Source organism: Talpa europaea (assembly GCF_964194135.1).
Source record: "Talpa europaea genome assembly, chromosome: 13".
NCBI lineage: Eukaryota > Metazoa > Chordata > Mammalia > Eulipotyphla > Talpidae > Talpa > Talpa europaea.
Window position 1 is genome coordinate 4,996,605 of NC_140080.1, and position 12,855 is coordinate 5,009,459.

Genomic DNA, 12,855 nt, shown 5'->3' on the forward strand with positions numbered 1-12,855 from the left:
GGTAGTTACTAGTATATCTGGAAAAGATTTACTTTCACTAAAAAGTCATGTTGTTTTTTCAATGTGAAGTTCAGCTATCAGAGTTTCTCAGCTGAAAGTTCTACAGAGATTTCTTCTCCTAATTCATCTACCACATTGGCAGAAATAGCCTTGCAAGCTTAACTTGGCTACGACTGCTTCATTCATCTGTCAACAAGATTGTGGGGTTCAAATCCAGCTGACGATTTCTGAAGGTGGATGGATCAGAATAGGCTCACAACAGCATCAAATTTCCCACCTCAGAGGATTCTATGCTACAACAATAACATCATATCTCTGTCAGTCAAGTACAATTCTAGTACTTGATAGACGGATATAAATAAAAAGCAGAGAAAACAGGTCTCCTGAGTCTGTTCTGGCCACAATTACAGAACTTGTTTGATTATGTTACCTGTGAATATTAGACTGGCACCTCCTTTTGGGATGAAATGATTCTTTGAAAGGTCAAAACTAGTACAAAATTTGCTACATTCGAAAAACCTGAAGTCATTTTATAAGTTTTGATCAAACTCTTTGCTTCTTATTACAACATTAAAGCATTTCTTGAGATACCAGAGGTGGAAGGAACAATTTTATGCTCTCTGGAGTCACAATTGCTAGGTAAATCATTTCAGCAAATACATTTGTGATCTTTGAGCCAGGCACTCACAGCACATATGTGGATTCCTTTACAGCAAAGTTTTAATACACATTACCTTTATGAGAAAGTAGAAAAAAGGGACTAATAGTCACAGAAAAATAAATTACATCCACTGTCATAAAATTGCTCCTTTGCAACCTTTTATAACAAACTTAAGGTAGCAAACACTTTTTGAATAAATGTCTAAGATTGAGTAATAAACTGACCAGCTTGGTAAAGAGTAAATTGATATGCAGGATCTAAGCCAAGTTATATTACAAATTTTTCAATCAAAAAGGATCTCAATAAGCAAAATCCAGAACTGACAAGAGTAACACGTTAGCCACACGTAATTCTATGTGGTATGTCCGAATTTCCCAAAATAGATCAAATGAAGATGCAAATGGAAGACCTGTACCTCTTATCAGTAAGCATTTTTTAAAACTTACTTGAGGCAGATGATAAGGAAAGGTGATTTCACAGCAAAAGAGAACTGCCTGTGTCCCTGGGGCCAACCGATCTTTCATTTGTCTGTTTTAATGAGTGACCTAATGCTACCTTTTATACTGTTTATGTGCATTTCAAAACAAAGTGAGAGTGAATGAGAGGAAAATGAGATCAGGACACCAGTTCATACTCCACCTTCATTCCTACACATGAAGACACTGGACCACAAAAACTCACGGTTACGAAGATGTTCAAGGGAGTTAGGCAATACTGATGTAGTGACCAGGTTTACCAGAAGCAAGACAATTTAACTTAGGACACCTTTGAGTTTTACACTTTGCAAAAAGCAGGCAAGGATAACTGCCACTAAAATAACAGCAAGAACTTACATATTTTATCCAATCCATATTTGTGGAGACAGTTAAATAATTTCCTTTAATATACAAAATCAGGAAAATCAGATTTCTCTAAAAATAAGATTATAAAACTTTCAGATTTCATTTCATGGGGAAAGTAGTGGAAGGAAAAATGTACATAAATTTCAATGGTGCTAAAAATAGGAAGAGTATGGTCCATTCAAGTTAAAATTGCCAATAACTGGATATTGCATCTAAAAAATATCACTGTTAAATCTGTTTAATTATAATGATGCCACTTTTCATTCATTTTTATTGAGATGCAGGGGATAAAATGAAAATATTCTATCAAGCCACTTATACCCTGAGGCAGTATTTGATAAAAGGCAAGTACTTACTGCAGACTCAAGAGGGTTTCATTTTAAGGTGCTTTACCCAGGACACAGGATTGTACATACTAGTATAAGACTCCTTCATATCAGTAAAGGTAGCATGAACAATATAATTTTTTTTTCTATTTTCAAAATCAATGGATGTTCATTATCAAATGTAAACAACTTGAACCATCTTTCAGCTGGTTTGAAAACTCACAATTACACCTTATTTCCAAGATTTGATAACAGTCTGCTAAGCACATTACAACTTCTTTAAAAGGCAGTTGAGATAAGGGAGCATTAATGTCTGTTTACAGATTGGCAATTTCACATTTTTTTGTCTTGCTTTATTTATATGTAGTTATTTTTATCAGGGCATAGGCTGTGACCCATGGCCTCCCAAACTCATATGAAGTGAATCATGTTAAGGATAACACAGTAAGTGGAAAGGGCTTAAATTAAACATATGCAAATAAATTCTACCTTTGCAAACCTCTGGAGCCACTGCTGATAACTAAGGGTTAGGAGCCCCCTTTTGGAACAAGGGAAAGAGCAATCAATCACATAGGGCTGCTGTGAGCAAAGTATGGGTGCAAAGAGTTTAGAATATGGCCAGCCTTAAACTGGGGCTTCAAGCATATTAGTTCTCTTACCATAATACAAAAGGAAAAAGAATCGAAACCTTTAGGTAGGAAACCTACACTCATATATGACCCCCCAAAGGCAGGCATTAGATATGGCTGCCTAGGTTGGTGAAGGACCAGCAAGGAAGCACAAGAATCTGGAACGTCTCAATGAGGCAGAAATGGGAGTTAACTACCTCTTGGCTTGCCTAACACTTTCATCCACAAAAAGAAGCCTTGAACACTCTATTCCGGCTGTAATCACTGTAGTCTCCTCCAGGTAATCATAGTTTATTTCTAGTTTTAAAGACAGGCTTAAACACGAAGCCAAAGAATAAGATTCCGAGACCTGGGGCATGCCATCTGCCTAGCATTAAGTAAGAGCAGCAAGTCAGTTACAGAAGCAAATTCATTTCTAACATGATTTATGTTCCATCCTTGAACGTGGCAGGAAGACTGGAAAAGATATTTGGAAGCCAATGCTTCCTGTGAATAAACTAAACGAGGCTATGTTAAGCCCCTCTCCCTGGACCACGCTGCCTCTTAGATAAGCTGCCAGTGCGGCGTCTCTGAACCTTGGAGCAGGCTGGCTATTGGGGATGAGGAAATACCTCAAGGCCAATGATCATTGCTACCGAAAACATACAGGGTGCAGTGCAATCGCTGGGGTCAGACAACAGATAGCCAGGATATTACTCAAAAACACATCTAGCTCAAAGCTGACAAGATAATCTGTTCCTGTGAGTGCAAAGCAGACTGGAATGCTGTGGCTATGACCCACTCACGGGAAGGGGAAAAAAAAAGGGCAACTCTCCATGGGCCTCAGCTAGTGCACTTGATGCAGGCAGAACTCCAGGGGACTTCAAAGGGAGGGCTGCCTACAGAGATGATGCCAGCCAAGCCCACAGGGGTGTCATTTCCATGATCCTGTTGCCATCTATATTTGGTGAAGCGGCAAATACAAATATTTCAGATGCAAGTTTAAAGAGATGACAAAAGAAGCAAGAAATAGCTTGGAGATTTGCTTGCACAAGAAATCTCAGAATTCCAGGAAAAGCATTTCAAATCAGGAGCTTCATAAGTCATTCCCCAAGGCCTGTGAAAGTAATGCATTTGTGGTATTTAAAATAAAAGGTGTTTGTTTAAACACTTATTGCACTGCAACCTATCACATGAACACAAAGTGGTGTACTTACAAAAGTTTCCCAAAGTCAAGTACTCTTAAAAGGTGAGACATGTTTTTCTCATTGAAATAGAGACTATAGGTAAATGTTTCAATCAAGTTTTAACATACGTGATCCTGAGTAAGGCGGAAGAGGCAGAATTCAGCAAATGTACTTACAGGAGGACCTGAGGCAGGAGAGGGGTGGAAAGAGTAAGAAAAAAGGGAGAAATGGATGAGTGAACACAAAATAAAACAATAAAGCATCATTATAAGAATCAGCAGAATACAAGGAACACAGAAGTCATTTACAATTCACTGATTCTTAATCCTTTTTCAGGTCGTGGACCCCCTGAGACCAGAAGAGAAAAATACACGTACATCTATGTACACACAAAATTTTACATAAAATTTTGAGGAATGTTCTGATTCCCTGAGGCCTGTTTGTGAATTACCGAGAGCTTCACAGACCTTAAGTAAAGATTGTCTAATTGATAAACCTAAAATTTAGATACAATATAAATTGGAATAATCTTTGGTCATTTATGAGAGACCAGTGAGAGACAATTGACACATCACTTTCTAGAATTTGGTAAAACATTTATCAGGAATGTACCCATTATTGGTTCTAAACACTTTTTTTTAGAATTGAGGCTATCCAAGGAGCAGGGGTGGGGAGCAAAGAGACCCAATGGATTATGGTGAAGGATTATTGGGGCACTGGGGTGGCTTGGTGTGTTAACACATAAATCTGAAGAGGTGTGAACCCCTTAAACTACACAATGTTCTATACCAGTCACCTCCATACATGTAATTATTTTTAGAAACCTTAAAAGATACATTCCAGGCTCCAGCAGAGGTGTAAGCTGGGGCACACACAGTGCACTCCTGCACACCCACCAGCGAGACATCATAATCATTAATTAGGAGGAACAGATGCAGGGACATAACCAGGACATGAGTGACACTGAGCAGCTGAAAGAGCAACTTACCAGACTCTCCTCTTCGGCCCCTCTTTCCTCGTTTCCCTGGAGGACCTGCAATACAAAGAAAATAAATTTTTAATGCCGTTTAACTTTCTTTGCTGCTTCCAAAATGCCTAGTAAATAATTTCTATATTTTCTATTATTGATTTTAAGGAACAAGATCAAGAAAGGGACCAGATGTTTGCAAGGGTCAGCACAGTCTTGTGTGCCCCCCACCTGAGCCCCCAAAAGCAGCCCCCAAAGCTGCCTGGACAGTGAGTCACCTCGAGTCACTGGAACGCTGGACACAGAATTTTCATTCATCCTGCCTGGACAGTATCAATAAAAAAAGGCTTTGCGATAAAAATTAGTGGTGCTGAGATTTCATACTTCTTAGGAAAAGTTCTTTCCCATACATTTCAGCATATTAATGATGAAAAGTATTGAGTACAAAGGGCTATACTTTTCTCTTTATCCAAGCCCATTGGGATTTTCTTAAAAATATTTTGTTGGCAGTTAAATACATACATTACTTATGGAAATAATCCTTACAAATATTTATTGAATGTGAATTTTCATGGTGTGAAACTTCTCTCAGTGAGAACCAGCTGAATTAAAATCACAACCCTTTTCACTGAAGAGTGCTTTGGTAGGAATTGTAGGTCTCATTTTTCGAATGGGCAAGCTCATGATGTTTTAGTTGGTCTTCATGATGTGAAAAGTCTCCGTTTTAACAGTGGAAAAAAAATATTTTTCAGTGAGTTGCCTATAAAGACCACCAAGATAGTTAATACAAGACAGCAGATGACGCTTGTCATTCATAGCTTTCAAGTCATTATTCTCAATTCTATAATTTCTGCCTTTATTTCCTTGGGTAGGAAGAGCTGCACCGAATTATGTTCAGGCCAATAGAAGAGAATAATCAGTCCATGATGAGAACTGCAGTCTATAATAGTAGTTGGAAGAAAGAGGCCAAGGAAAATAAAGAACTGCCTGGTTGTAAAGAATGATCTACTAAGGTAGACTGTGACTTCCAAGCTCTACAAAGTTCAAGTGATGTGCCTCAGGGGCCTCAGCATCTAGCTGACCCTCAGAACCATCCTGAGCTACCGCTTCCACATGGAAACACCATCTTGAGAAATAATAACATTAGTGGGTCATTAGTTTCCCCTCAAATCCTCACACAGAACAAGTGTGGCCATCTGTGTTCAGTAAGAGAATATAAACAATCAAGGAATGAAATCAACTGAAAAATTAGGAGTTGTGGCTTTGCAGGAGAGTCCAAAATTGTCCTTAGAACTTTTAGATTTCTTTCTGCATTCTAGAATAAACAAACAACATTCTCAGCCCTAATTTTCAAGGTTTCCTTAACTAGATGAGAGCAGGAAAATTCTAGAGAAAATTCTAGCGAAATTCTAGAAAGAAAATTCTATATAAACACAGCAGATGTATAATAGGTCTAAAAATATACCTTTAACAACATAGATATTCAGATACAAATGGACATATTCTGATGTATGTCCTTAAGGTTCTGAATCAGATTTTTTTTCCTATTATAAAATCAAACTAAGACATATTCAGGAACTACTATCTCTTTAAAGTCTGCAGTCCACACAGAAGGGATTACAAATCACATAAGGCAAAGAAGATGAAAATAATACACATGGATATGCAAAGAAAACACGAGATCTGAGAAGAGACTGGTATAATTACTGTGAGAAACAAGACTAGAATGAGTCGTGTATGGGGCTTGATGAACTAATAATTATATGAAAGACTCAGAAAGACACAAAGATTTTGCTTACAAAGAGAATAAACACAAGTTCTGAAGATCAGACATTTTGATAATGCTTTTGAATTGCAGGGCAAAAATAATTCTTCAAAGAATCTGGATGGGATGACTTTGACAATGGACAGCTGGCAAGTCACCAGAGTGAGATGATGGAAAATCACGAAAGACAAATTATAGATATTTTCCAGACAAAATTGAGATTAACAATAGTCGAAAGTGATAGTGACCATTTCCATTCCAAGTGGAGTGATGAAGTGTCTGCCAGAGGCAATGAACTGTACAAACAAGTACAGAAGCTGGAAACTGACTCTTCCTCACTGAAGTTGCCAAATTCTTGCAGCAGAAATTCTCAGTGAATTCTTTCAGGGGGAAAGCATGACTCTGCAAAAGCCTTTGGTCCAAGGATGTGAATGGGAAGAGGAAAAGCAGAAGCTATCAATGACAGAGGAGGGGAAATTTTACGCATAGGGAATTTGTGAATTAAAGAATGAATTGCAGAAAACAGAGGGAGACTCTAAAACCACTTTGCTCCTGGCAATGAGGAAATTCGTGACATTCAGAAAGAGTCTGAGTTTGAAAGATGATGTAAACGATCAGTCTGGCATAAAAATTAGTCAATGTCACACTAATGGTAGTGCTTTCGAGAGCAGTATTGACAAACCCCCAAGTGCAGATAGATTCCAGGTCAACAAATCACACTGCCATGATGTCTAAGCCAAGCAGGTCTTTTGGCCCAGAGCAAACACTGCTGGTGTACTCTGCTCTGTGCAGTGCTCACCCACGAGAAAACATAGGGGGGAAGCTTCTTGATGGGGAACTTACTGATTCTTTGGCTAGGACATCAAAAGCACAGGTGACAAAAGCAAAAATTAACAGGTGGGATGACATCGAACTAAAAAGCTTGTGCACAGCAAAGGAAACCATCAACAAGGGCAGACTATGGAATGGCAATAAGTATTGGCACCTACACAGCTAATAAGGGGCTAACAGCCAAAAAATAAGGAATTTCTACAACCCAACAGAAAAAAAAAACCACCAAATAACCTGATTTAAAAATTGGTCAAAGGATCTCAATAGGCATTTCTCCAAAGAAGATATACAGATGGTCCAAGAGTTACGTGAAAAGGTGTCCATCATTACCGATCCTCAGGGAATGCAAACCTGACCACATGAGATGTCACCTCACCCCTGTTAAGATGGATATTAAAAAAGGTGTGTGTGTGTATGTGTGTGTGTATGTGTGTGTGTGTTGGCAAGTGTGTAGAGAAAAGAGAACCCTGGTATACTTAAGGTGGGGGGTATAAATTGTGCAGCTACTATAGAAAAAGTATAGTTTCCTTAAAAAATAAATAAATAGGGCCTCCCCAGTGGCGCAGCGGTTGAGCGCTGGGTTGCGAAGCTGCCTGCAGCCTCTGCAGAGCCGGTTCAATCCCCAGCTGCTCCCCGGCCACCGAGGAGGATCCCACATAGTGCGCGGACCTCTCCTGCCGCCCGCTGTTCCCCTCAGCAGTGCACTTCGGTCCTTCTGCCTGCTCTGCTCCCCGCTCTGGCTCTGGTGAATTCTCTCTCCCTCCCACGCTTCTGACTGTACCCAGTGCTTGTATAAATAAATAAATAAATAAAATCTAAAAAAAAAAAAAATTAAAATTAAATAAATAAATAAAACTAGAACTGTGTTATGACCCAGCAAATACCACTTTCAGGTAGTAGCCCAAAGGAATTTAAGTCAGGATCTCAGAGATGCCTGTATTCGCAAGTTCATTGAGCATTGTTAATAGCAGCCAGGATATGAAACCATATGCTAATTTCTATCATTTTTATCAATATGCTAATTTCTAAATGCTAATTTCTATCATTTTTATCAATAAAAGTGGTAAGACTTCTAGACAATTTGATACATCCTAACAAAAAGCTGCACATTCTTGGTCAGAAGTTTCATCTCCAGGGGCATAAAGATTCTTGAAGGATGTCAGAATAAATACCATAAAATATCTCCATCAATAGTAAACATTCCAAAAACAATATTCTCATGTCCAGGATTTGAGAGGCAGGAAAAAGTGGACATTTAAGACAATGAGCAGGAGATTGTGTTGGGGAGGGGATGTGTGCTGGGGTGGGGAGGCCCACAGAAGTGTGTGCAAGGCCAGGATGCCCCAACTACTCTGAGCCCCGGAACAGGCCAGCAGCTGCAGAGGCCCTCAGGAGGGAGGAAGCTGTCTGGACACAGACGAGACGGGGTACCATCTTTTCCGAATATCCTCCCCCATCCTGCAGCTACTTTCAGAAAATTAAACCAGGTTTACCTTCAGAGCTTCTGGATTAACTTTACAAGTAGGCACAGATTAATTTCAGCATCTTCCCCAAAGTCCTCCCACCTGCTTGCTTGATCCCTCAAATTCTTTCAACGTCAACCAAAGCCTTTCATTCCACAATTAGAAGTAAAAGGCTTCCATGGCAAATGTTTGGAAGAAGTAGACTCTTCAGTAAAATTTACTTTCTCCACGCTCACGTCTCTGCTACCAAAGGCCCAGGTGGGCCAACGGCCTGAAAGTTTCCAAGCCCTCCTGCCTTCAGGGCGGAGTCGTCCATATGGCTCCAGTTTGCCATACTGACCTGCAACCCTTTGTAATAAAAGCTTCTTGGCCGAGTCAACAATTGAAATGTCTGCAGATGTAAAATTGAGACCCCAGAAGGGGGTAAAAATGACCTGTCAAGGGTTGCACACAACTTCCTGACTCCACATTCTCCTTCCTTTTTTTTCCCTTAAATTTTCCTTCTTTTATGATTGAATTAACATTGGTTTATAATACTATGTATCATTTAGGGGTACAGGTCCACCCCTCTTCAGATGTATGTCACCATAATCCATTCATCGTCAAGCACCCATAGTCCTCCACCATAGACCACTGCGCTCCCCTCGACTCCATTCCCACCTCTACCTAGACTCTCTGGTAATCTCAATTCTACAGTTATATTTCTGGGGTTTATTTTATTTTGGTTTTGTCTGTTCCTTTGTTTTTTTTCTCTATATTCCTGTATCATAAAAGTGACATCATACAAGTGAAATCATCTGTTATTTGTCTTTCTCCTTCTGACTTATCCATGTTGTCACAAATGGCAAGAGTTTGTTTTGACAGCTGAGTAGTATTCCACCATGTGTACATGTACCACATCTTTTTGATCCACTCATCTGTCATTGGGCACTTAGGTTGTTTCCATACCTTGGCTGCTATAAATAGCACCACAATGGACAGAGGGGTGCATATATCCATTCAAATGACTGTTTTCGCATTCTCCTCAAAAAACCAGGAGTGAAATTGCTGGATCACATGCTAGACCTGATAGTAAAGTTTTGAGGAACCTTCACACGGTTTTCCATGGGAGCTGAACCAGTCTACAGTCCCACCAACAGCAAAGGACGGTTCCTTTTTCTCCACATCTTCACTGTAGACTGAGAGACGGGCCCCACCAGCACACACTTTCCCAGCTGCTTCATTTGATCAATGATCTGCCTCATATTTTAACAGTACAGCTTCCGAGGCAGCTGTATTATTATTACTTGTTAGTGTCTCACTAAGCTGAAAGCTCCTGGGTAGGGATTCTCTCACCCATCCCTGTACCTTTAGCAAATGGCATGGGTCTTATCACTTCACCTTGAAAGGTAAATTGCCTCTGGTTGTTTGATGAATGCCAACATCACCCCATATCATGTTAATGTTTAAAAGAAATAACATTTTTGATACAGGAGATTTATTTCCCAAGATATTTTAAGTCAGCAAGTACTCCCCTATACATAACACAGGCTGGTTTATTTTAGATATGTTTTATGTGTGTGTTTTTTGTTTCAGATTTCCTCAAGTTTCCAATCTCTGTGGAATGTCTATTTATAAAAGAAAGTTAATCATAATAAATAATAGCTAATAATTTAAGTTTATAATAGCTAAGCTCCCAGAACTCTCACACCAGAGTAATACTCAGATACACCTTATTTGCTTTAAAGGCAATGAGCTCAACTGAAAAGGTGTAGAAGTATTTCTCCCGTTTTTTAAAAGACAAAAGCGACATACTAACAAATGTTTCAGGGATTCTATTCTTACAGGCTATTAGAATAAATAAAAATATTAAAAACTTAATAGTCTAGAAATAAAAATGGCTCATTATGATTTTACTGATAAATAACGAAAAGAAGTTGCTAGGTTTTTCTTTTAATATCCTGACAGGGCAAATCATCATTTTAATGAGGCTATTAATGTCTACAACATCTTGGCCCCCTAAGATTCATAATTATAGTTGTTTTGTGATATTCCTAGAGGGGATTTTAAAAATCAAATAAAAATACCAAATCTTTAAACTAATTTTATAAATAGTCCTTTCATAAACATTTTTATTTTTAATACAGGGAACTTTTTGACACTTTCAAGTAAGATGTATGAAACATCAAGTATGTGTAGAAATTGTGTTCTGTGATTGAGGATAAAACAATGTGACTCATGAAAGGTGAAAACATTAGAGACCTTAAGTCACTTAAGTGGTGGTGTGTGGGACACTGGTCTTGGAGTAAAATGCAGGACTTGCTTGGGGTAAAAACCAAAATAGCTGAAAAATGATGGGTTTAGAAGAAAGTGGGCTAGTTATTTCACAATATACTTAGTGTGGGAGTTCTTACGTCTTAAGTCACATGCTCCTGGCAAAGTATGTTTTTATCTTTTCATATACAGTGGACAATATTTTTTAAATGATGTCTACTGGGGTAACTGATTTACAACACTGTTTATGTTTTAGAGGTACAGGTTCAAACTTTTACAAATATGTTATCACACCATGTTCACCATGAAAGCACCAAAATTGGACACTGTTTTAAAATCTGTTAAAACATTTTAAATAATCACAAGTAGCTTACATCAGAAACTGTGGGGACTCGACTTACCGACCTCACCTGTATTAGAGTTGATTTTAGTTGGTTGCTCTCAGGCCCTTAGGGACGGAAGCCAATGAACCTTCTTCCCAAGGGTCTCAATATAAGTTCAGTTCTAACTAGGTTAAAAGGGTGCATTTCAAGTTTCCCAAGAATTCACTGATCTTGTAGATTTTAAAATGAAGGGAAAATAAGCGTATTTATGAGACAATTGGAGACCCTCCCAAGAACATACTGGAAAGAGACTGCACTTCTACAATAACAGGAAAAGATTTCCAACTTGAGTGCCATGAAACATTTTCTGGGTTTTAAGCAGATGCTTTGTTTCCAGAAATGGAATTCCTGCAAATGAGGAGCTGTCTTTATTGCTGTTTTTAATATTTAGATAATATAGAATATTCTAGAGCAAGAGCCCAAGACGACAAATAGCCCCGTGTTGCAGCTCATTGACTGTAATGAAGTCTGATGGGCACAGTTGTTATTTCTATCATTCTTCTCCCACACATAAAGTGTTTCATTATTATGCTACTAGAGTGTTTTACCCCATGATCCTACAGGGGATTTGTCATGACAGCTTTTTTTATTTCAACTTGCAGAAGAGTTGTTACAAGACGTCAGAGAGCAGGGGTTTTTCTTTGTGAGATTATAAGCACTATAAGGAAGGAGCGGTTATTACATATATAATGTAATATATTAGCATGAAAAAAAGTGTCCTTCCCAAGCTTGTAGGAAAAAAACTGGTTCATTGAAATGAACTCCCCTAGATTTGATGTTCCTAAAGGAATGTAGAGTGGTAAACAGATATTTTAAAATAAAGAGAATTTTTAAACTTCAGACAAAAATAATGCCAGTGGTTAAATATGCTCATACTCTATATATCAAACAATGTGAATTTTAATCTATCAGAAACTGTTAATTCTTAATCTGTCAGAGGTTGACAAATAATGGGAACTCAGGGAAAAGTGGGTTCATGGAAACTGGGATTTGTTTTCATTAAAGGTTTTGCAAAGTCACAACAGCCACATGTCTTTAAACTGCTGGTCACTTAATTATTTAGAATGCCTGTTGCATAGATGAATCAGTAATAGGAAAAGCAATCATAACAGAAATTGTTTAACACTGAAAACCAGTGGCAGAAAATAATAAAAAGCAGAAACTATTAGAACAGGAGTATTTAAAGCTTCTGGGATAAAGGCAACGAGGAAAGTTAACCCAAAGGAGTCTGTGATGAACCCCAAGCCAGAGAGGAAGAGGGTGTCCCTCTAGATCAAAGAATCTGAAGGCCCCACAGTGTCATGCTGGGGCGTGGGGGGCACCAGATACTGTGACCTAAGAAACGGGGTAATGTGGAGGATGAATATTTCTGAGTGCCCATCGCCTGTCTGCCCTGGGATCAGCCTTGTTCAGCATCATTTCACTTATTTACACTCCTTGTGTGATCTCCACACAGTTTTGAAAATGATGATGTGGAGGGGTTAAGGGTCACTCATCAAGTAAGGGGGTGCCATTAGGGATTTATACCTATGCAGTGTGACTCCTCCATGGTGAATTCTAAAACGAAAG

The 12,855-nt window shown here is 38.7% G+C and overlaps 1 protein-coding gene across 1 annotated transcript in view; it reads right to left on the reverse strand.

Moving 5' to 3' along the window:
• Positions 1-12,855, reverse strand: part of COL25A1 (collagen type XXV alpha 1 chain) — a gene marked incomplete at both ends in the record, with an annotated part of 360,422 nt that overhangs the window by 177,144 nt on the left and 170,423 nt on the right. The window contains 2 exons of the mRNA XM_084251726.1: positions 3,801-3,808; positions 4,613-4,657. Of these exons, the coding sequence (XP_084107852.1) occupies positions 3,801-3,808; positions 4,613-4,657 (53 nt within the window). The remainder of the gene's footprint in view (positions 1-3,800; positions 3,809-4,612; positions 4,658-12,855) is intronic.